Raw genomic sequence first — 23,322 nt, 5'->3', positions numbered from 1 at the left:
GAGAAAATAAAAATAGAATGTACTTTACCTATCACTGGACCCAGGAAAAAATTAATAAACAAAGTAATATAATGTACACCTCTTTAAAATTATAAATGGATGCAGTCTTCCCTTAGCTCAATACTCTAATCGTACGGAACAGCAATTAAAGCATTCCGATATCACTTTGATTGAAAAGTGTCAAAACAAATCAAGGCTATCGGTTTTCTTACCATAGCGTCCAAGATGGTGCACACAAAATCCAACATCTCACGTATTTTTGAAATGTTCAAAGAGCCTCTGCAGTCAAACTCTTATAGAAAAGTAAGCGCAAGTCAGAAAAGAAAAGAGAGCTCGACATTCGACATTTCTCGCACGTCATAACACTACTTAACACTATAAACATTCAGGCACACCAACGCGTGCAAACTGTGGGAAACCAGGAGGCCGGCAAACCGTGGTAGAATCCAGTCTTGTTGCTATTTTAATGGAAGCTTTCATGAAGGAAAACAAATAAAAGCAACATCGGCGGGGGAAAAAAAGAGGAGAAACTTACCGAATTGGCTCTACTTTACGGCAAGGCGAAGTAAAGGCTCTTCAACACAGCGACTACACTATGTGATCGACGGTTTCGCGCCATTCTTCACACTCGATGACGTCATGCCCCCCAGCAGATCGCTGTTCCATTTGCGGTTTGTATTTTTGGTGGTTTCGGCGAGGTAGCTTAATGTAGAATGGTACAGCGTACATACAAACAGTGTAGCGTTGCGTGAAACGGCTCAGCGTGATGTCACATGGTACAGCGTACACACGAATGGTGTAGCGTTACGTCGAATAGCTTTGCAGAGCATCAGACGCTCCCGCTGAATACTAAATTGCTCAGCATTACATGAAATATTTCGATGTTGTGGCAAATCGTCGAGCTTCCTTGTGGCATGACGTGAAAGCTGAGCTATTTCACGCAACGCTAAACCATTTGTGTGTACGCTGTACCATTTGACATAAGGAATAAAGGCGGATAGTTTCTAAAGAAACTGTTAGGGGCTGCGTCGGTGGGGGTAACGAAATAATTTGGATATATCAACAAAGTTGAAATGGTAAATTGGCCACCGTAACAATTACAAAAGCTGACGTTTCGAGCGTTAGCCCTTCGTCGGAGCGAATGACGAAGGGCTAACGCTCGAAACGTCATCTTTTGTAATCGTTACGGTGGCCAGTTTACCATTTCAACTTTGTTGATATATCCAAATCATTTGACATAACGCTGAGCTATTTCACGCAACGCTATGCTGTTTGTATGTACGCTGTACCATTTGACATTACGCCGTACCATTTGACATTACGCTGAGCCATTTCGCACAACGCTACACCATTTGTGTGTACACTGTACCATTCCACATTACGCTGAACCTTTTCACGCAAAGCTACATGGTTTGTATGTACGCTGTACCATTCGACATTATGCTGAGCCATTTCACCCAAAGCTACACCGTTTGTGCGAACGCTGTGCTTCTCCGTATTACCCTTAGTCATTTGAAGCAACGCTACACTGTTTGTGTACTTTATTGCAAATGAGCGCTAGACTATTCGCAATTTAGCTGGTCCATTTCACAATTTCATGTTCCAACTCGACATGGGAAACTAGACAGTTTATCATTTGGCTAAACTATTTATGTTTAGGGTGTTCTGTTTCATGAAGGAACACTAGACTGTCTATAATTTAGCCATGCCATTCCTTTATTAGCTACGCTATCCTCCTGCAGCGGATCCTTAAACCATCTTTGTATTTACCGGCCAGGCTGATCTATTTGACATCCTTGTATTTTTGGTGGTGACGACCGCCCATAATACAGACTAACTCTGTTCTCCCGGTAATGTAACTTCACGTGCATTTGCTTCCGTGCTCGCTGATCAACAATATCAACGTCGTGTTTGCTCTCTTCGCCTCAGCACCATTCAGGAGAGGGGAAGGAAAGAGATCTCCCGGCAGCGCTGCGGCTAAAAATATTCATGATTGCCTTGTCCGTCACTGAGAGAAAACAAAAGGTTAAGCCATCGCGGATGAACACGAAAAATTCAAATAGCGCTTCAATACCTTCAGAAAGGACAAAGTTAGTCGTACAGCTTCAACCTCGATCATGGATGACTTTCCAGAGAAAAAGGAACACCCCAAGGATAAGGTAACTCTAGTCAACGATTATGTTCAAGATGGTTCTGAAGGAGAGAAACCGGCTTCAAGAAAATGGACCATCTTGCGGACCACTGCCATCTTTGCAGTTGTATCTCTCGTGGTTTGTGGAGCCATCCTGACAGTATTTTTGTTGACTCGGAAAGAGTCCTGTACTGAGCGCTTAGTGGAAGTCAATTTGGAGCCAGGTGAAACTTTACTGTATCAAGTCGAACAAGTCCTTGAAGTACGGAGTGGAGAGCTTCAGAAAGGTATTTGATCTCGCTACTAATTAAACATTAGACGCTCTCTTGAGCTGCCCTTCATCGCTAAGTGAAAGGTACGAATTTCTTATTTTAAGATTACCTTTTTGTTCGCACAGTCCAATTTTTTCGAAAAGCAATTTTATGTTTGAGTTGAGATTAGGCAAGTATGCATTTTGTTAGGTTTGTGAAACATTCTGGAGTTTTCAAAATAAGATCAGTGAAAATGCATTCGTAGAGCCATAGTTCGTTAGCTCTATCATGATTAACCATGGTAGAACATTACCCGGCAATTAAAGTGGAAACTGTCAAAGCTGATCTAAAATAATCGAACCGTGTCGGATATAAATCAGATCTCAGATAAAGAATTCGAATTTACACAAATATCAGTCGAGCCGTGCAAAGATATAGAATACAGGTTTTAAATAGTCTTGCGATTTTATGTCCCTTTTCCGTGCGTGCTTTACTTCACCCTCGAGGCGATGGATTTGATTTTCCGCGGCTAATCACGTTGATTTGTCTTTTGAAATAGCATGATATATTTGCAGACGTTCGTTCAGTACAATTTGCTGGAAATAGTTTTTGTTTGGATTTTTTGGTCTCAATAAAGTGTTTTCATTCAACTCATCGTTAGAACGCTAAACCCAGCATATCTAGACAATATAATCAGGCGAACTCTGAATTCACTTTGGCATTTTACTGACCAATTTACTCTCTCCTCTGTTGGGTTAACGTAGTAGACTTTTTAGGATATCAACTAAGTTGAAATTGTAAACTGGCTACCGTAACGAATAAAAAAGCTTACGTTTCGAGCGTTAGCCCTTCATCAGAGCAAATGACGAAGGGCTAACGCTCGAAACGTCAGCTTTTTTATTCATTACGGTGGCCAATTTACAATTTCAACTTAGTTGATATAACCAAATTACCTTGTTACCCCACCGACGCAGCACCACAGTTTCTTTAGAAACTCTCAGCCTGTATTCATTGGACTTTTAGCAGCTTTTTTGCATAGTAATACAGTTTGTCTGTGTGGTGAATACATTTTATGGTCGAACTACCTGTATAAGTCTTGTTGATACTGTCATAGAGACGACAGGTTACTTCAGTCAGAAATCTAATATGTTCAGCACCAGCAGTTTCGTCATCAGTTCCGTTGATCATTCGTGACGCTGCCCAATCTAGCTTCAGAGTTTCTTTAAAAATAATCGTCCTTTTCTTTTTAATTGAGATTTGGGAAGGTAGCTTTTCTCCTTCTAGTTTTTGGTATGTCAACCCATGAGGCTTTTTGAATAATAGAAAGGCACGTAAATATCTATCAATAGCCACCTCCACTTCAAGGAATAGTTGTTAATTATTCCATTGTAGGTTGATGCACAGTTTAGTCTAATATCTATTATTAAAAACTGGATCATTGGATAATGCAATTCAAGACTTTTTATTGGCTTAGCCATTATGGTATATGAGCCAATATATCATAATCTACAAATATGGTAAGCGTACGCGTCAGCTTAGAATCAAAAGGGAGCTAAAAAATCCGGTTTCCTCCTTACAAAATAATAATTTCTTGGGGGGGGGGGGGGGGTTTAATAAAACAATTATTCCACTCGCGCTTGTTGGATATGAGATGATTATAGCCAACGAGGCGCTACGCGCCTCGTTGGCTATCTATCATCTCATATCCAACAAGCGCGAGTGGAATAATTGTTAATTATCTAGTTTTGGTGGCGACACAAAGCTAAGACCCCTGGTTCCCTTTAACTTAATGATTCGCATCCCATCTGTAATGTTCTTATTTTATGCTAGTTCTCAAAATAAATCGTTTAATTCCTGACTCTTATCAAAGAGTTGTACCATAGATGTTTAGAAAGGCATTCATAATTCGCATTGAGCTTGGGAAAGTTCACTTCTCGTCATCTGATATCTCGACGTGTTCTTTTATAGCTGGGCTGCAAATTTGGCATAGTCTTCAGTTTGGTGTCTTTTAAATCAAGACTCTCACCACGAAAAATAGAACCTCCGATTTTGTACCTCGTAATCCAAGAAAAGTTTTTCTTTTTAACAAGACAGATATTAGTGCTTTGTTTAAGGATGCGATGAAATTAATTTTTAAGTAAAGTTTTGAATCATAACACTTCTCTTTAATTTATCTCCTTAACTATGACTGAAACTACTGGCTGAATAAAAGAGATCGATACTTAGTCTAATAATTTTGGGGTAGGATTTGTGACCGGAGGTTGATTACTTGAGAGGAAACAAAGCACTTAAGTATTGTAATTTTCCCAATAAGGCCAAATCTACGTAATAAACCTAAGTTACCAAAGACATTCCTACAGCGTGTTACGTTCAAAATGTCAATTAACCTGGAGGTTTTTAATCTGCCTTTCTCTCGCAGATTTTAATAATGCAAGATCAGCATCCTTCGAAGAATAAACTTGTTGTTGTGGTATAAAGTTGCATATTCGCCAAGCTTGATGTCTTGCTTCCTACCTCAGGAAATCAGGCAATCAGGCTCGAATTAAGCTCGACAAGGATTTTTTCCGGCCAAATTACTTTGTTTTAAGTAAGTCTACTGAGATTTCAATGTTCTGTTATAGCAAAATTAATTATTTTTCCGCAGGGACTCTGAGTACCATTGTTGCACTTCAAGTAATAAACAAGACTTCAGAAGAGTATTGGTTCGTTTTTAAGATCATCAACATTGCTGCTGAAGGAGAAAACTTAGAAAATATTGGTTACGTGACCCGAGGAAGATCGTTATATTTTTTGGTTAGAGTTGAGCGCACTTCAAGGTAGGTAGCAAGATAGTCCTTGGCAGAATTTATCTGCTAAGTTATGTCGGGATTATCAGAAAGCAATTAGGCAAGCAACGTGATCCTGGGGAGCATAAAATTAAAAGAATACATATGGCAAGGAAACGTGATTTGTCAATAGATGATGGAGTTATATTTATAAAAATATTCACCACAATTGCTTCAGACAAGAATCTTTACGTCCTGACGGACGGCGGGTCGTATTGCAATGGTGAATGCTGTCCAACATTAGCATTCTTTTTCAGATTCCCATTTTTTTAAGCCTTGTATAAATTGTAAACCACATCCCTTTAAATTCAGATGCCAGTTTTTAATTAACACGCAGAGATGTAAAGTTTCTGCTCAACTAGAGAAAAGTGGATGAAGTTTCACAAGAACTCCTTTCGGTTTCTCATTTCTACCGACAGTTGGCATCTAAGTCGTCTGAGGTTAGCAGGGTAAGTGTAGCTATACCCTTTTCTAAGTTCCCCACTCCCACCTCCCTTCCTCCTACTCTTTTTTCTGCTCTTCTCCATATTCCACAGCCTTTTGGTTCGTCTGAAAACTGATTATGAACTAAAAATATCGCTTCTTCAATACAGTGTCATGCTAATATTGAGATACTTTCACTGGGTTTGACTTTTTTTTTTAATAGGTCTGAGTTAAAGAAAACGTCAAAATCCACCAAAGCACACGAGTCCTTTGAATTATACGGAAACCAAAAGTATGACGCAAAGTTAACTCGATATGCCCGAGCCATACTTACTCAGCTTCTCCCAACCGTTGAGCGCAACCTTTACGAACTTGTAGATGGAAAGAAACCAACTCCAAATTCTGAGCCAAAACCTGAAAAGTCTTCCATGTTTCCCGGTATCGTCAAGATGCACAGAGAAGCAAACACATCGGAAAATGACGAACTTTTGATTAAAAACAAATTTAATCGATCAGATATTACAAATATGACATCTGACATTGACTTGGACATGTCATATGCTGACTCGTCAGTTCTTAATAAGAGCAACGGCGTGGTAACAAAAGGTGTGGTCCACTTGACTGAAAAACTTAATTTCGGAGAGCCAGTTCAGTTTAAGAAAGGATCCCCAGCCAAAAGTATGGACGTTTCTTTCACGAGTAAGGTTACTCTTCTTAATGATGAGAAATCTCGGAGAAGCTATCTTGAGGACGAGGAACTAGCAGATGTTGTTGTCCGTGATTTCATCAAACTCGTTGCACCAAAATCTGAGCAAAAATTTAGGGTTAAAACCTCCGAGAGAGAGGCTTTGAACGAGCCTTCGGCTGATTTAACCGCATTGTACACCACGCCCGCTGGCGAAGATGAGCGAGAAACAAACCTGACATCAGCATCGCACGACTCGAGACACCGAAGTCGCAGAGGCTATTTTCAAAAAATCCTTACTGCTCCTCAACAGACAACGTTCACACTCTTTAAGAAAAAAGTTATTGGCGTAGATGTACAAGTGAAAACCACTGTTCGTATTGAATCAATTAAAAAGTTATACAATCTGAAGCTTGACAAGATTAGGGTGGATTTAACCCTACAACTGGGAGCTAGAGTAACAAGACGACTTCTCCGAAAGTCCATTGACACCACTAAGAAAGAAACAAAGGAGATAAACGGATGGAACATCGATGTTGTAAGTGCTTGAATTTAAAATATTGAGGTTACTTTGGCAAGTTTTCTTAGGGAGCTAATTAACGGCAACATGGAATGTATCTGTTATTTATGCCACGGCATAGATTAAAAAATTGGATTCAACTTTAGACACTGAGAGGTCGCAGTGCCCTTAACTTGGGCTTCCCTCTATGATAGGATGTTACTAAACGCAGTAACGAGTAACGGACTAGCAAGGAAAACGAGTAACGAGTGACTTTTTGGAAGCTCTCGGAGCCATATCATGAAGTGAGACCTTGCATTCGCTAGATATCATTTCGAGATGAAAGACTGAACAATTCGCTTTCAATTGGGATCAGGAGAAAACTATGTAGAACAAAGATCGTCGCGTTACAACACAAACGTTTAAAAGTAACTGACACGCAAATTTTGATAAATATTCATATTGTCCTATGAAACGCCACATGTCAGGGTGAAATGATTTTAAGTTTCCAGAAACAAAAGCATAACGAATTTGGGTTTTACCTGTTAGCACAACTAGTAACCACAATTCCGGTTAAAGAACTTTTCTTTAGATTGTCGGTGCAACCGCCGGTCTGGGCCTGATAAGCAGCGCCTGTGCAGAAATCCCGGATGTGCCTTTTTGGAAGGTAGACGACGATTGCGACCGAATTTTAAACTTAGACCTTTCTGGAAAAGGCCCAAGTAATCAGTAATCTCATTGTTTGAAAAATTTTATATACATGTAGTGCTATTTACTGTTTTGTTTCTTTTTCTTCAGAGTTACAGTATTCCGATACTCTGGGTCGTCACTCTCGATGTGGATTTTCTTCTTACGACACCTGCTAGTGTCTCAGTGGACCCAGGCCCACGCTCAACTTCCCGATTGAGCTTAACGGTGGGTAGATATATCTGAATCGATGGTTAACATATAGTGTAAACAAATGATAGAAATATCTGAGCGTATTGTTCGTTTAACCATGGAATAAGAATTTTTTTATTCTAATATCAAACGATTTTCTTTTTTTTAGTGCAGATCGTTCATTGAGGCCATGTTTATTCTGCTTTTAGTCCGAATTTTTGACAATAACCAGGATGATGTATGAGACGGGTAATGAATAAAAGAGTTAATGAAATCATACAAATAGATAAATGAGTTGATAAAAAATAAGCTCTTACTAGTTTACAAACTGTCATTTCAGGTAACGCCTTCTGCATCAGTAACTGCCACTTTGCAAGGGTCTGTAGCAGTAGCCATCATAAGGGCTGGGGTGTATGGAGACGGGCACTTGATACGCGGAAGTCTCCCAGTCACTGTGTCGTATAATGCAAATCGTCCTTCTTATAGGGATACCTGCCTGGATGTTTCAGCTGACTTTAGGATCCTTGAACTGGAGGCCGGTGTCTTCTACCAATGGAGATCTTGTCGGTGGCACTGGTGGAGGTTTAAATGCAATTGGGGTACTCGACGCAACTTGTACAGTTTTGGCCGATGGTCTGCCTTCAGTTTGAGGAAAAATATGATAAATAGATGTTTCTGATCATGTTACACTTCGCAAGGAGGTCTGAGTGGTGTGAGCTGTTTAGTTTTAGAGCACTTTTCAATTGAGTGTCGAAAATAATACTGGAATGCTTTAGTTTTGCTCTACTTTGCTCTGTTGTTAGTCCAGAAAACTCCGCCACTCCCTCAACCACCCGGATGTATAACCTACATCGATCACGATTTGGTCACCCACGTTTTTCTGCGCTTTAGGAGGGTTACTTGTTTCTACTTTGAGTTTTCATTGGCTCTTCAAGGTATTTTCATTTCTTCTGATTGGCCTTTGTACTTATTCAGTTGGTTTGGTTTTACGACACTCAATCGAAAAGGGCTCTTATAAGAGTTAGAATTTCCGGGTGTTTTTTAAAGTAATCCTTTTTTCGGATTTCATTAAACTTAAAGTCAAAGTACCTTAGATTGGAGAGGCGGGATTCTATTTTTTGTTTCCATTCCAAGATTGTAGTGGTAAGATCGTTATTCTGTTAATTTCTAAATCAGTTCTACACGTGATCGAAGCAAGTATTTTTTTTTTTTTGAGTCATTATGCAGCCAGCAGGATATGCAGTAACACTGTCCACGATCGAAAATCCAAAACATATCAACTATTAAGGTACATTAGGTTGTCAATGATTGGACAGGTAAAGCTTATGACGTCACAGGATAATTTGCATCAACTAATACTTGTCCACCGGTGGCTGATGGCTCTTTACGAGATTGGTTGGAGTTTAGAAGACCACATTTGTTTTCGCTATAGCATTGAGATGATTTATGTACTCGTACGGCTCCAAATTGATTCAAAAGTAAGGTAAACTAGATAAATAATTAAACTTGAGCATGAAAGAGGAAAACCCACCGTTTTGTCAGCTTGAATTCTTTCATAGTCATTTGCCTTATGATAAAGTCAGAAGAAAAACCGACACGATGGATGACAAACAAAACTGTCCTAAAAAAAGTAAACAAGCATAGTAATACTAGGTAGAAATACTGAGTACTCCTTTAAAGATGACATTTTTTTGAGGAAATTTTTTTCTGTAGATGTTTTGATTGCATCAGAAAATATGCTTACAGCCGGGAACATCATTATGTTCCCTCTCGTTTGGTTAAGATAGCTGTAAAAGTTCCAATCATACCATGGATAAGAAATGTGTATTTGTCAGGGAGTATCTATATAACCAGATTGTTTTGTGTACAAGGACAATAAACAGCTGTATTAGAACGCAAGCCTTGAATTACTCACTTACGTCACTAACCGACTTTTAAAGCGAAATTATTGTGAGATCCTGACTATGTGAATTTTTAATAAAGGCTGATAGTTTCGAAAGAAACTGTTTGGGGCTGCGTCGGTGGGAGTAACGAAATAATTTGGATATATCAACAAAGTTGAAATGGTAAACTGGCCACCGTAATGATTACAAAAGCTGACGTTTCGAGTGTTAGCCCTTCGCTCCGACGAAGGGCTAACGCTCGAAACGTCAGCTTTTGTAATCATTACGGTGGCCAATTTACCACTTCAACTTTGTTGATATATCCAAATTATTATGTGAATTTTTGTTAAGATCTTCGTCATCATCAGACGCGCGTAGAACAGCTCAATCCCGTTACTGTAAGAGGAGGGGCTGGGGAGGTGGGGAGGGGACTGAGTCCTTATTTGTTTTCGATGTGGGTGAAGTTTGTTGTTATATACAAAGTTGAGATGGAGATCATGCAGGTTTTTGGTCTCTAAAACGGACTTATGCATTCCAAACTCTTTGTATTGCTAAAACAGCTATTTTCGCACATTTGTCATAAATAACAGCCGAGATTTGAAAAAAAAAAAAAAAAAAAAATCAAAAATTGGATTATTCCCTCCCTCATGTGCTCTGGAGGGTTAAACTACAAATCTTTATCTCTTTTAATCCTCCCACATCTAGTTATATCTTCATCCCAATTAAAAAGTTGATGGAAACATGCCTAGATTAAAGGAGCTGCGCCAATTCTTTTCCATCTGAAAACGTTTAGCAGCAATTTTTCAAGTATGTTTCTCTTAAGTAGTAAACCCCTCTTTGGTTTTTACACAAGTATTTTAATGGTGGGTTCTTTACACTGCAAAGGCAAACAGCACAGAATTATGGGCCCTAGAGATGACTATGGGAAACTAAATCAATTCGATATGCATTGAGTAAACACAAACAAAAAAAATTATAATATGACAAAAATAAGATGGAAAATTTCAATTCTTTGGTATAGCATAACAGAAAAGTGTGGTTGGAAGAAGTTAGTAGCTGGTTTTGAGGACCATGGTATTTCCGATACAAGAAGTGCTGCATCCCAAAATGGTTTCTGTTGGCCTAACTACATTAAATTGAAACTTATTGATCAAATGAACCTTAATGAAGATAACGAAGCTGATCTTGGACTCTCAGCTCAATTCATTTGAGGGAAACCTGTATTGCTATTAATTCTATTTCCTTTTTGGCAATAACCACAAAAGTAAGCCAGCAAGTGAAGGCAAGTGAAGATGTCTATGAAAAGAAGCTGTTTTTTTCTACAAGACCTATTGTGATTCCCATCTAGCTAACATGCATAACCAAATCAAACAAACAAGAATGAAAATGTACTTGCAGGCAGCCAATGAGCTCAAAGTAGTTAAACGTAGAGTGCCTTGACAAAAATAACATGAATGACCAGTGTACTATTGTTTTTTACTCATATCCTCATTAGTTTGTAGGCTAGCTTTCTAGACCAAGCACAGAGCAATGTCAGGTAAAATCAATGTAATCCTGCATACACTTTCATTTAAAAGTTGCTGTGGGCAGGATAGCTTTAGGCAATGTAAATCTCCAATTAATCTTTCAGTACTGATGTTTTTTTTTTTATTTTCACAGACACTAAACATGATATACTTTTAGGGCCTAAGGATTTTACACCCCAGTAAGAAAAAAAGTCTAAACAATCACAATTGATGTCAAAGATTCCATGCTGTTTTTGTCTTGCAGATTGCTGAAATTCCAAAAAAAAAAGTAAAAAGGAGTAAGAATTATAATGATGACATCATTTCTGCAAAATTACTTTTCATCATAATTATTTTTGTTTCAAAGTTCCTCATTAGGCCTACATAAAGGAGGTATTACCCTTCTTTGAGTTAAGGTATATGCAAATCCATAACAAGACTAGTATGAAGAGTGTTAAATAATACACAAATCTGTTGATAAGAATACAGTACAGTTGTTAATCCAAAGGATGAAAATTCTTGGTACTGGTACCTGTTGATGGGAACTGTTATGATCATGTTCAGTGCATGTGAGCTATTCAACTACTGTCGAACCTGTATTAAGCAATCACACAAGGAAATAACAAGGTGACCGCTTAATACAGGTTTCACAGATTACGGATATTATAAAAAATGACAAACGGCACAAACTTTATGCCATAATTGACAACTTACTGTAATGTACAGAGTCTTGCTTGAAAATACTACTTACTTTGATTTAGGGAGAGAAATATGGATTTAAAATTACTTGAAGGATTATTGTTACTTTTCTTTGAATGGTCCTGCTCTCAGTGACTGTTCAGTGAGGGAAGACTTTGGGACTGGGGAGACAGCGACTGCTAAATAAAGGTGATCACTAAATAGGGGTGCAGCTCAACACAGGTTCAACTGTATATATACATCACAACATTGTCTAAGGGGACGAAGGTTTGGCCAGTTCAGAAGAGGAGTGTATTCCTTGTTACTCTCAATCAATGTATAATGAAACCATAAACATATAACACTTCAAGAACACAATTTCACTTTCAGTTGATAAAGTTTCAGACCAAAATTAAAGTAACAAGATAACATTTTGAAGGAGCTGTGTCACAGTATATAAAGTTATAAGAATGATACTGTGAAGTTAAATTAAAGATATAGCTTGCTAATTTGTTGGTGGGTGCCCATGATGTTTGAATACACCAGTAGAAAGCAATGATGTGGGAAGATTAACAAGGATTGGAACTGACAAGCTTGAGAAATGCGGGCTTGGCAAGATGTGCAAACTGCTATGCTGCTCCTCTAAAATATAAAAGAGGACAACACATTATCAATTACCCTCCCCTTTCTCCCCAGTTGAAGAAAAGAACAATGTACTGCAACTATATTCAAACAAAGTGATAAATTATTTCAGACATTCAGACAGTCACATGTATGCATGGCTATGAAAACAAATGAAAACAAAGTAAAATTAAACATACCATGTTCCTCTTTTGCCATCATAACTACATGAAGCAGTTCTTTGAGGTTCCACAGATTAAATGTATAAGTTTGATCAGTAACAATAAGAACATTCATTGGTGGTCAGAGAAAAGTAATTCTGTAAATTAAATGTTCTAGTTTGTATTCTTCCTTGGTTTAACATCTGTCAAACCCTCTTTTTTCATTTCCTCTGTTTTGGATTAAGATAAAGAACATAAAGCAAAGAAAGACATATTATATTGACTTGAAACCTAGATAAAATGGACCTCACATAAAATTCTATTAACAATAAATAAACAATTACAACTAGGTTTGACTGCAATTTAATGGCAGTTCACCTCCCCCAAGACAAAACATTAAGCCATCCTTGTACCCAATAAATATATCTTTTAAAGTGGTTATTTGTTACAAACAGATCTATAAATATCAGCAATGTAAATGATAAATACACCCGTGTATGGATTTTTGTTGCATTTTCTGTTTGTATGCAAAACTAATATATCAATACAAATTAAAAATTGCTTCCTAACCAGTTAACCCTTAGGCCCATTAGGATTGACAACTGAGTACCATATTTCCTGATAAAGTATCAGCCCTGAAACAAACACTGAGGGACATGACTGTCAAGTGACAAAATTCTCGATGGTTCAAACAATTCTGCTTATCAACAACACAGGAAATGGAAATGGAAAATTTTCACACTGGTGTTACGGTTAAAACAGTGAGCTGTATCAATAGAAAGCTACATAATGACTCTCACTGCCAAATTTGTAAAAATCAGATGACCAAGACTCTACAGAAGAAAATCAAATCAACAAATAGTGACGTATTTGAAACGACAAAGTATTCATCAACAGGGCTCTATTAAATTATATTTAACCATAATATCAAAGCGCAGGTAGCCCTGTACTGAAAATTTTGTTACAACGGTGACCGCAAAAGCAATTTTTCAATCACATTAATTTTTAACGTATGTACATTGCCGTTCCTATTACCTTATTAAATAATATAAAAATCTTTGAGTCAATATGGAAGAGGAAAGATAAATAAATTAAAGAATTGTAGCTGTTGCTGTCAACAGCCGTATATCAAAATATTTGCAAAAGACATTGTAGTATCTTGAGGTATGTTTCTTTAAATAAATCTACCTCAATACTTAATCAGACTTCCTTGAAAAATTGAGTTACACGAAAAATAGGCACGATTTCACGGATCACGATTAACATTCAGAGATACCTGTAACAGAATAACGATATAACACAACCAATGGAAACATCGAAGTAAGCAGTTATACAGACATATTTAGTTCTCTCGAACGGGGAAAGTCAGACATACTTTTCACTCGCCTTGGCTCTGGACGTTCTTGAAGTTCAAGGTCGTCAGTAACTGGGTACACTTTCCCTGATGTGTGGTTCGATAAAGTTCTTAGCTGCGACATGCTACGCGTTAACCATCGAAATGTCGACTCCTCGATATCTTGCGATGTTTCTAACAAATGCTTATCAATTATACACCGCATAACTTGGGGTATTTCTTTGACGTCTCGCGGTATACCTTCGATAATACTTCTGAATTCAGAAATTACGTTCCCACTGTCCTCGGGTCGAACTTTTGAGGCTAACTGCTCAAGGGCCAGTCGCTCCATCTGAGGAATTTCAAACGACTTTTGCGGCGTGGATATGAGCCAAGAATAGTCCGCTATGTTAGCCATTCTCTTCTTTTCCCTTTCCCCTTCTCGATTAATCCTCTCGATGTCTTTGATTTGACACTCCAACTCCATCATCAACGCTTCGCAAACAACATCAGAATCTGCCTTTGCCGGTGGCGAATCTCTCGATTTGAGCTTAAGCCCAAGGCTTGTTAGCGATACCATCAGTCTGATATCACTTGCTAGTCTCAAAGAAAAAGGGGCCGATTTGTCGATATTTACGCTCGAAAGAAAGCAAGCAAGCGAATGTTATTTATCGACGTCATTGAGGTAGCCAAAACAGCCGATAGCGCGCGCTGATTGGTGCATTTGGAAAATTAGTTTCCAGTCTCTAAAGTAACAAGTTTACTTTATACTCTAATAACATTTGTAATTTTAATTTTTGCAAACGTTCGCATTTCTAATAGGATGTAATTTAATTAAGGTGGCTCGCACTAGTTTCCTCGCGCGGGGAACAGATAACTCTTGCGTCACGCGCGAGAGAAACGTGCGAAAGAAGCGCGAGATTTGAAGACGAAAATTTAAAACAACGATGGCGGCGCGAGGATTTTTTTCTACTTTTGAGAGAAGTTCACCTAAGAGGGTGTATTTGATGTGTTGAGCGGCCACTGTGATAGAAACGATAAAAAAGACGATTTTCGGAGAAGTAAAGGTTGCTTTACTTCACATTTAAAAGAAATATTCAACCGATATGAAATCTTGCGACGGCGGAAAAAGAAGAACTCAAGTGAGGGATAATCTATCTGAAGTGGAAGAAGACTTTGAAACTTAAAGGAAAATGATATGATATAGCCAGAAGTCGTGTGTAGGATTTTTAAGGTGAGCCCGAAAGGCTGTCTTTGACAGCTGTTTAATGATTTTCTTAGCAGTAAACGCCTGTAAACATGAGATCGTAGGCGCTCGCGCGAGCACACGCAATTGTCAGCGGTAGCTATAACAGATCATGAGCAAATGTCGATCTTATAGAATCCAGATTTTTAAATGCGCGAGAACGCGCGTGGATTTTGCTAAACTCACGAAAGCTATTGCATGAAAACAAGTCCGGTGACCCCTTCTTTTTATTGTTCTAATATGATGATAACGTCGAAAAGAATCATCAGAAAAAAAAAATAGAAAATTCTACGGAAGGAAATTTGCGATGTGTGAAAATTCCCTTTTTTCTAGATTTTCTGACATTCCGCTCCGTATAATTTTTTAAAAATCTTTGTGCATTTTCCTTTTCAAGTGCCAAAAGCAATCACTGAAAAAAATCACGGGGTCACCGGGTTAGTTTTCGAATTATTTAAGTCACAAGCTAAAAAATGCCTCCGAATTAGCCTATGAAAGCGTTGCCATGGAAACTGCTAGTGACGAAATTACACCTATTTTTGGATAACCAATGATTATATAATTCAACCCCGTAAAAGTGTTCAACTGGCCTTGGCCAGTCTTTCTGTTGTATTCTTTCAAAGTTACAAACCATCAAAAAGATGAAAACTGGTACGAGCCACCTTAAATATGTTCTCTTAAATTGAATTTATGATAGGTGTATAATTAATGAATTCGTTTACATAGCTAGGGGTCTGTTTTTCTAGGGTTAAAATAGTTGCTCTAAGGCAAAGAAGTTCCGAGATTAAAATACTTTAGCAGCTCTTCTTTTTTGAGCATGCTTACGAATGCTCTCTGTGATTTGTTGTATATTTTCATCATCTTCCAAACCTGCAACAGAAAGGATTATCAACTCGAATTACCTCGCTCACTTCCTTGAGGGTTAACTAAAACTTTTTTTAGGATAATCTTCGGATATCAAAACTGGCAAAAGTGCTGCTTACCTCGCCCTCGAAATCGGTGTGGTCGAAAGTGAAAAGCTAAAGTCCAAAAATAATAAATCACTAAGAGTCTCGAAAAGGGAGACGATTTTCCTTTTCGCTCTTCTTTTTGAGCTCAGTTTTATGCAAGTTTACGTGTCTAATGGTCCTCACTATAAGCGAGAAAGGAGAACTCGACCTGAAGGAAAATAAACCAGGAATGCCAATTCTTAGGTTTCAAGCAGACTATGTAATTCTTTCTGAAGTGTCTGTATACACACTTATTTCGCCAGGTTATTCACATCAACAAATTTCATTTGAATATCACCTACCATCAAATATCGACGCATCGAAGGATAAGACTCTTTTTGCAGCGACAAGGTTTCGTTTAAAAGACATCTTGGACCTCTGAAATGAAAAGCTTCAGATTATTTTGTATTGCAATAACTTTTTATCAGAAGAATGACATAGCAGCTTTGGTAGAGGTATCTTAGATTGATGTCATGCATTTATAGGCGTCAAAACCTTCCCCTAAGGTTGTCGAAACGTCAGTTACCACTACCAACAACAGTCCCTACCAGAACTACTCTCGCCGGACGATCAAACCACACGATCATTAGCTGGGTTTAAACCATTTACTGCAAAGAACTCTCTTATTTCAATCCAACATTGGATGCAAATATTCTTTAGAGCGCAATTTATAGAGGGTCACTACGGGGTGATGGCTTTTATGCTATCGCTTAAAAATTTTGGCCCTTTTACGACTATCGGTTGATATCTTACTATTGTTGTTTAAAACTTTTTTCACGACAAACGGTTAAAATTTGTCGATTTTTACGCCAAATTTTTTTGGCCGTTTTACGGCTAACGGTCAACCCCATCGAGAACCTCTTTACAAAGTTTTCACATACTTCATATCTGACCAGATCAAGTGTGTTTCTGTGGAATCATAACGATGAAGACATTTTGTAATACCTATATATCATACAGAAAATAGATCTCCTTCATTTAATAACTGTCTATCTCGGAAATAAAAGACTACTTTGAAAAGAACTGTAAGTCCTCAGTCTAAGTCCGCTAACTGACCAGACCACCCATGCTCTATTTCCCAGGGAATTTGAAAGCTGGCAAATTTTGATTACCTGAAAAACGTGTTGCGCCACTTTGGCTCGCGGTGCACCACTTTCTACGTTGGCTTTGATCGGGCGGTTTGGTGTGCTGCTTTTAGAATCAGAAGTGGTGTCGCTGTGTCCACGAGATGTGTGATCTGTACCGTTCTTCTCCTTACTTTTCGCGGCAGAGGCTACTTTTCCACGCATATTGGAATTACTTAAATTCCCTTTGTCCACTTTGAAAGTCAAGTTGCCTTGTATCTGTCCGCCTTGTGTGCTTGTGTGCTGGTCCACTGCTTTGGCAGAATTTGTTTCTTTCTTTGAACCCTGCTCTTTTACTTTCTTGGATCTCGTTGCATGTATTTTAACTGGTTGTTCAGGGACCGTCTTTGGTGCGCTGATCTTAATTTTCTGAGCATCAAAGCTTTCTTCATCCGGAGAACTTGTCAGGTCGAAGACAAAAAAGTCTGAAGGGTCTTCCTTTCGAACCTTCTTAGCGCATGGGGATCCGAGAACTATTATCATGACAGAGAGAAAATCCAATAAGTTAGGCCCCGTTCAGGTGACTAGCTTGACATAACTTGAATCGAATATGAATTCATCACTAAATGCAGAGCATCCTTTAATCAAGTCCAAAGTTATCCCAAAGGTGAAAAAAGATAAAAACTTTTATCATGAGCTGTCTCCAGTGGAAAAACCTGACAACTATGGACTCTGTTAATTAACTTGTTCTGGACCGAAGGAGAAGACTGTTAACCCTGGCTTACAAACTCTACGTATGTACGACTCTATGCAATAACTTCCTTTTTTGAAAAGGAGAGTTCAACAAATTATCGCAAAACTCGAATATAGTAAAAAAGTTCTATAAGAAATTCTCGGGATTAGTCAATCGAAAAGGTCTTTGTTAGTTTTGGTCTTCGAATAACCTTGAAGTAAATACATGTGAATTCTGCTAAAGTCTTTCTCCGTACCTTTCGTGTCTTCCCTATCATCCTCTTTTTTGATAGGAACTTGTGGATGCACGGTAACTACAGGTGACTGCTCTGACCAAGCTGTTTTTGAATGATCACAAGCTGCACGAGTCATAGGAGAAGTAAGAGAAGTGCCTTTCGTCTGTTTCGTTACGCAGTCAGAAATAATATCTTTAGGTTGTTTCAAGGTTTCTTCTGCATCTTCAAAAAAATCAAAAGCGTGTTAGATCACAAAATGCCTACTAACGGGATAATTATACCCATTGCCAAAAATATTTCGTGTCAATGATGTATCTGAAATTACCTGAAAAAGTGAGTTTCGAAAAAAATCCTGTTTACCGTCTGACTTTTGCATGATCGAGGAAAAGGGAAATATCTCCAGCCCATAAATTGTCTTTTCTTTCCGAATAGAAACTACTTTTACAGAACGTTCATATTTGGGTGCTGCTATCAATACTCTGTGACCGCCCGTGTACCTTTTTGGTGGAGGAACTATAAATCCTTCACTGATTTAGTAGCTCGACAATGACATGTGATTCTCTTTCACTACGCAACTCACGAAGCAAACGTTTTTTCCCGTCAAAACTCGTCAACACTTCGACAGATCTGATTTTCACTATTGCTCAAATAGTGCTTTACTGCGAAGGATCGTGCACATATACACTTCGAATATTAATACCTTTTGATACCAAGGCTGATGTGATGTCCTTTTCTTGTTGTCTAACTGACCGCTGATCCTGGTCAGAACCAGAGCGCATCGGAGCGATCGCAGCGGTTGGATGTGTAACGACGTGGTAATTCTGTGCCGAGGGCAGAGGCTGTTTCTGAGTATTAAAAAAAGGAACTATGGTATCCTCATCTTGTCGCTGCTGAGGTAACTGTTTAGACAATCGTGTAGCTTGCACGCAGGTTGGAACTTGGACATTTAATGGAAGCGCTTCTATGGCGGTTGGGTTCGGAAGAGTTAAATGCGGTGCTGGTTGAAAGTGATGCAGTGGGATAGAGCTGGAAGGATTTACCTCGGCACTGTCCCGAGCAAACGGCGTCTGGCCAGGGAAAGCGACGGTTGACGGGTTCTGCGGGCCATATGTTTGATAGGGATACTGCGTAGGCTCGAACTCTTGACGTTGATTGGCAAAGGACTTTGGATTTAGAGGAATAGAGACGTCTGGATGAGTTTGTTGCCGGCAGCTGATTTCATCCAGTTTTTGTAGCAGCTTGTCTTCTCTCTCCAAAAATTTTTCTTGTTTTTCTGAAGCTTTTACCTCACGTTTGCGATATTCTTCCAATTGTATGTTTAGTATTTTGATTTCTGAATCTTGCTCCACGATCTTTTTGTTTTGCTGAATGAAAGAAAGGATAAGGACTCTAGAAAAAAGCTTTCACAAGAGTCTAGTTTTATTAAGTTCCCTTGATTTTCAGTGTCGCCTACTTTACACGTACTGGTTCAATCTTGTTTGCTCTGATTATTCTGAGAATCAAGGAATTCGACGGAAACATTTTTATCGGCCCAATAAAACTTTCTCGAAACTCTGGGAAAATTGTTTTCTGAGGCACGTTCACATTATTATGTTTATTCAGTAAAAGATAAGGTTTAAGGCCTAGTTATCCATACAACTATGATCGCCAAAAGGAAACAGCGTTACTTCTAGTGTCAGTTTCAATGAAGACAGTGCACTATATTTTTGGAGAATGTCCCCTTTTCTCTAGTGATCTCCAAAATTCACCAATTTTGTTTTAAAGCATTTATTTCCACTCATACCAGTAACCGCACCCACAGCCGTGATCACACAGATTCTGCTCACATTGATAATTTTACTTTGTCCTATTCTTATATGTCAAAATCACCACGCCCTATTGTCACGCAACATAACCTTGTTTCCGTCATATTCACGGTTCTCCTTACCTTGGCTATGATGTCTCTTAACTCTTCATTTTCTTTCATATCCTTCCTAAGACAAACAAAACCCTCCAGCAAGTCATCTTTCACTAAGGAAAATAAGACAGTTCACATTACCCTTCCCACTCAGACAGTACGACACGACTGAAGACGATAGCGACAAACACAGAGTATAACATGGTTTCTTACATTTCTTTATCAGATCTGCTGATTCGCTAGCGGCCGAGGCAACTTGTTCAGCTTTTGAGGCAAGTGTGGTATCAATGCTGTTCTTGAATGAATCCATCGCTGCTTTTACCTGAATCGATATAGTAACAATTCATTCTTTAATAGAATTTAGGTTTTATATACATATTATGTAATAATAATGATAATAATAGTAATAATGATAATAATAATAATAATGATAATGATAACGGTAATTATAATAATAAGAATAATAAAACCAATATGTATATATAGTATGTTCTAATAATAATAATAATAATAATTATTGTGATTATGATAACAATACTGGTAATAATGGCAACAAGAAAAACTATGACAACAACTTACAAGAATAGTGATAATTATGATAATTATGAATGAGTGGAAATACCCTTAACAGATACACATCGTGATTCTACTGTATATCTTTACTAATTCTGAACTAACATCAACTTGATCTATGATACTAATGGATGCTCTCGTACCTCCTTTGTGTAATCCTTGAGTAGAGAAATGAAATTATCAAGAACATCCCTGTCAGAAGCAACATAAGAAGGTTTACAGAAGCTTGAATCCAACTCGGGTTATTATACATGACACTTTTAAACAATGTGACTGGAGAAAGACCGGATGCAAAGTTAAACTTTATTTTAAGTCTTTGTTTTGTAGATTAAAATATATATTGCTAATTAAGTTCACAGGTCAAATAAAATTTAAAATCTCAGGACTGAAACGTTAGCTTGGGTTTAATTTATTTGACAGATTTAGTACAAGCAGTTTTGTCTTGATTGCTGGTAGTACGTCCCGAGAGAAAATAACTCTCTAAACTCCCTCACTGCCTATCGAAATGTTGATTTTTACTATTAAAACTACTTAGTACTATTCAAGTATTTTAAGATCAATAAATCATCTTTTCAGCGAGGAAAAATAAACAAAAATTTAAAAGAATATAAACTTACCTGCCATCTCTCTCAGCTGTTTTTTTCTTTTGAATTTCAATCAGTTCTTTGTAACTCGTTGCGGACTGAGGGTTCTGCTGACTAGACTTTCGTTCAAACTCAGATGAAAACAAGGGTGGCTTACTCATATATTTCATGTAATATTTTATTGGTTCGTCCTGCGTGGTAAAAGCAATCAACATCAGTAAAGTGACTGTACACCAGTGGTATTCACAGATATTGAGTAGAGCACTCTTTCCTTCCCATATTCGTGGCCAACTCTGGAGGTGAAATCATGTTGTTGTAAAATAAAAAGGGTGTCTTTTTTGGATAGGAGATTGGTCCGTGGCAAATTCTTCTCACGCCCTCTTCAAAGCAGTTTGTGAATTCAGTTTTAGACACTCCTTCCGTTGCTGTTTAACTCTGTTTATCCATTTATGGATGGTATGAGAGTAGATATTGAATGTGAAAAATCTCACCAGGCTAAGAAAGTTATAAGGTTTTTTTGTTGGAACAGATGGATGAGGGATTCGAGAAAGAAATGGAAACAAGCAAAATACGATGAAGAGAGAAAACAAGTTGATAAAACCGCGAAACAAGATAAAATAAAAACCAAAAACAATGTGACAAATAATGTAATAAGGATATAATAGATAAATGAACTTCAATCGTTTTTCTCACAACGCAAGAGCCAGGCTAATTAATCGTGAATTGATCGCAGATGTTGAGTAGTTTTACTTTACAATTATGTCACAAATGCGTGGTCAGTGCGAACAGAAGTTGAGAAGTCATATCTAACAGTCTTTCTGTCTCCAGATAAACATACCTCAGGCATTTGTTGTGAATTTGTTGGTTGTGACCAAACATCAATGGAGCTAAACCCCTTCAGCTGACCGCTCATCTTGGACTGTGAAAACAGATCAGTTGAGCTGTTTTGAGAACCCTGTGAAGACGATCCGAGATTTTGACTAAACTGCTCACAGTCCCACATCTCTCGACTGAAAAATTAAAAAAATTTGTAATGATCAGGACAATAAAACTCATATCCATGGCTCCTTTAAACACGCCCCTGACTGTACATAAAATTATTTAATTGCATCGACTAAAAGTGTCCCTTGCGAACAAAGCAAGGAAAAGAAATGCTTGAAAATTTTCTGGTTTTAAAGCTGTTTCGATATTTTCCCTCCAATTTCTATGTGCAACTTATATATCTTATTTTAAAGTGAAAGCGATTCTAATAGACTGCGAAAATCTAAGCCTACTTCGTAAAATTTAAACTTCAAAATAAACCTTTTGAAAACTGAATGAATAAACTTTAAGTGGGTTACACGCACGACACCGAGAAAGTTAAACTAAGGTAGTGCTGACCATTGAGCTCCTTAGAAACTTCGATGAATGCAAATTAAGTTAAAATAAACCTGAGCAGCTTACCAAGGGTTGGAGTTGTACAATTCACGGGTAGGGAAAACGTTTTGCATCATAACTGACACTCGTGGAGTACTTCAGAATCCCCTTAGACTGCAGTTTGTAGAAATCAAACGTCCGGCCCAGAACACAATCTCTTGGTGAAACAATTATTTTCCTGTGGCAGTTGTCAATTCTCTCTTTCCAAGGATTGGTGGAAATTCTTCGACAAAACTTAAAAAGCTGAAGAATAATAATTCAAAATAAAGGTAAAGCCATTAAATGCAGTGACCCCGTGTCATGAAGATTTTAAAAGCACCTTGCGTAGCTGCGTCAAATTTTCCCGCCTTTTCTTTTCTGGAGCGCGGTCAGCGTCATCGAGGGAGAGGGAGGGGGGAGGGAGGGAATCAAAATAACTGAAGTGAGCGAAGGTGGAGGAACGAAAATTACCTTTCCATAAAGGAAAATAAAGCGTTCCCCTGGACATAAATTTAAAGGGAGAGTTTCCTTTTTGTTTTTTATGCGAAAGGATACTCACAGCTATCCTTCATAGCTCTCTCTAGCAATCGTCTGCTTACAGGGGTGGGGTAACGGTGGTCAACGTGTACATCGCAACCCGCACGCGAACGCTATTCGCATAGTTTTATACTTTATGCGTAAGCAGTGAAATTGCAACTAAATTTTGTCTGATACTCTGATTTTCTATGTCTGGAG

At 38.1% G+C, this 23,322-nt stretch overlaps 3 protein-coding genes across 3 annotated transcripts; 1 reads left to right on the top strand and 2 right to left on the bottom strand.

Annotated features, from left to right (window-relative positions):
• Positions 1–1,229: 1,229 nt before the first annotated feature.
• LOC111332490 (uncharacterized) lies at positions 1,230–9,587 on the top strand. The gene is made up of 5 exons (XM_088761666.1): positions 1,230–2,418; positions 5,027–5,198; positions 5,854–6,853; positions 7,613–7,729; positions 8,034–9,587. Exons 1-5 carry the CDS (start codon positions 2,118–2,120, stop codon positions 8,370–8,372), a joined length of 1,929 nt encoding a protein of 642 aa, XP_088617792.1. The 5' UTR covers positions 1,230–2,117; the 3' UTR covers positions 8,373–9,587.
• Positions 9,588–11,200: 1,613 nt separating this feature from the next.
• On the bottom strand, positions 11,201–14,572 carry LOC111332501 (protein RD3). The gene is made up of 2 exons (XM_088761291.1): positions 13,928–14,572; positions 11,201–11,350 (listed from the first exon to the last, which is right to left on the bottom strand). Exons 1-2 carry the CDS (start codon positions 14,452–14,454, stop codon positions 11,296–11,298), a joined length of 582 nt encoding a protein of 193 aa, XP_088617417.1. The 5' UTR covers positions 14,455–14,572; the 3' UTR covers positions 11,201–11,295.
• Positions 14,573–15,095: 523 nt separating this feature from the next.
• On the bottom strand, positions 15,096–22,900 carry LOC148731666 (uncharacterized). The gene is made up of 11 exons (XM_088761290.1): positions 22,636–22,900; positions 22,031–22,202; positions 21,226–21,383; positions 20,752–20,800; positions 20,249–20,357; positions 20,066–20,148; positions 18,839–19,502; positions 18,160–18,360; positions 17,219–17,703; positions 16,409–16,484; positions 15,096–15,987 (listed from the first exon to the last, which is right to left on the bottom strand). The coding sequence occupies exons 1-11, from the start codon at positions 22,683–22,685 to the stop codon at positions 15,902–15,904; spliced, it is 2,133 nt and encodes a 710-aa protein (XP_088617416.1). The 5' UTR covers positions 22,686–22,900; the 3' UTR covers positions 15,096–15,901.
• Positions 22,901–23,322: the final 422 nt, after the last annotated feature.

This window comes from Stylophora pistillata, chromosome 5, assembly GCF_964205215.1.
Source record: "Stylophora pistillata chromosome 5, jaStyPist1.2, whole genome shotgun sequence".
NCBI lineage: Eukaryota > Metazoa > Cnidaria > Anthozoa > Scleractinia > Pocilloporidae > Stylophora > Stylophora pistillata.
Note: the sequence above shows the minus strand (reverse complement) of the source record. Positions and strands in the feature narration are given on the sequence as shown.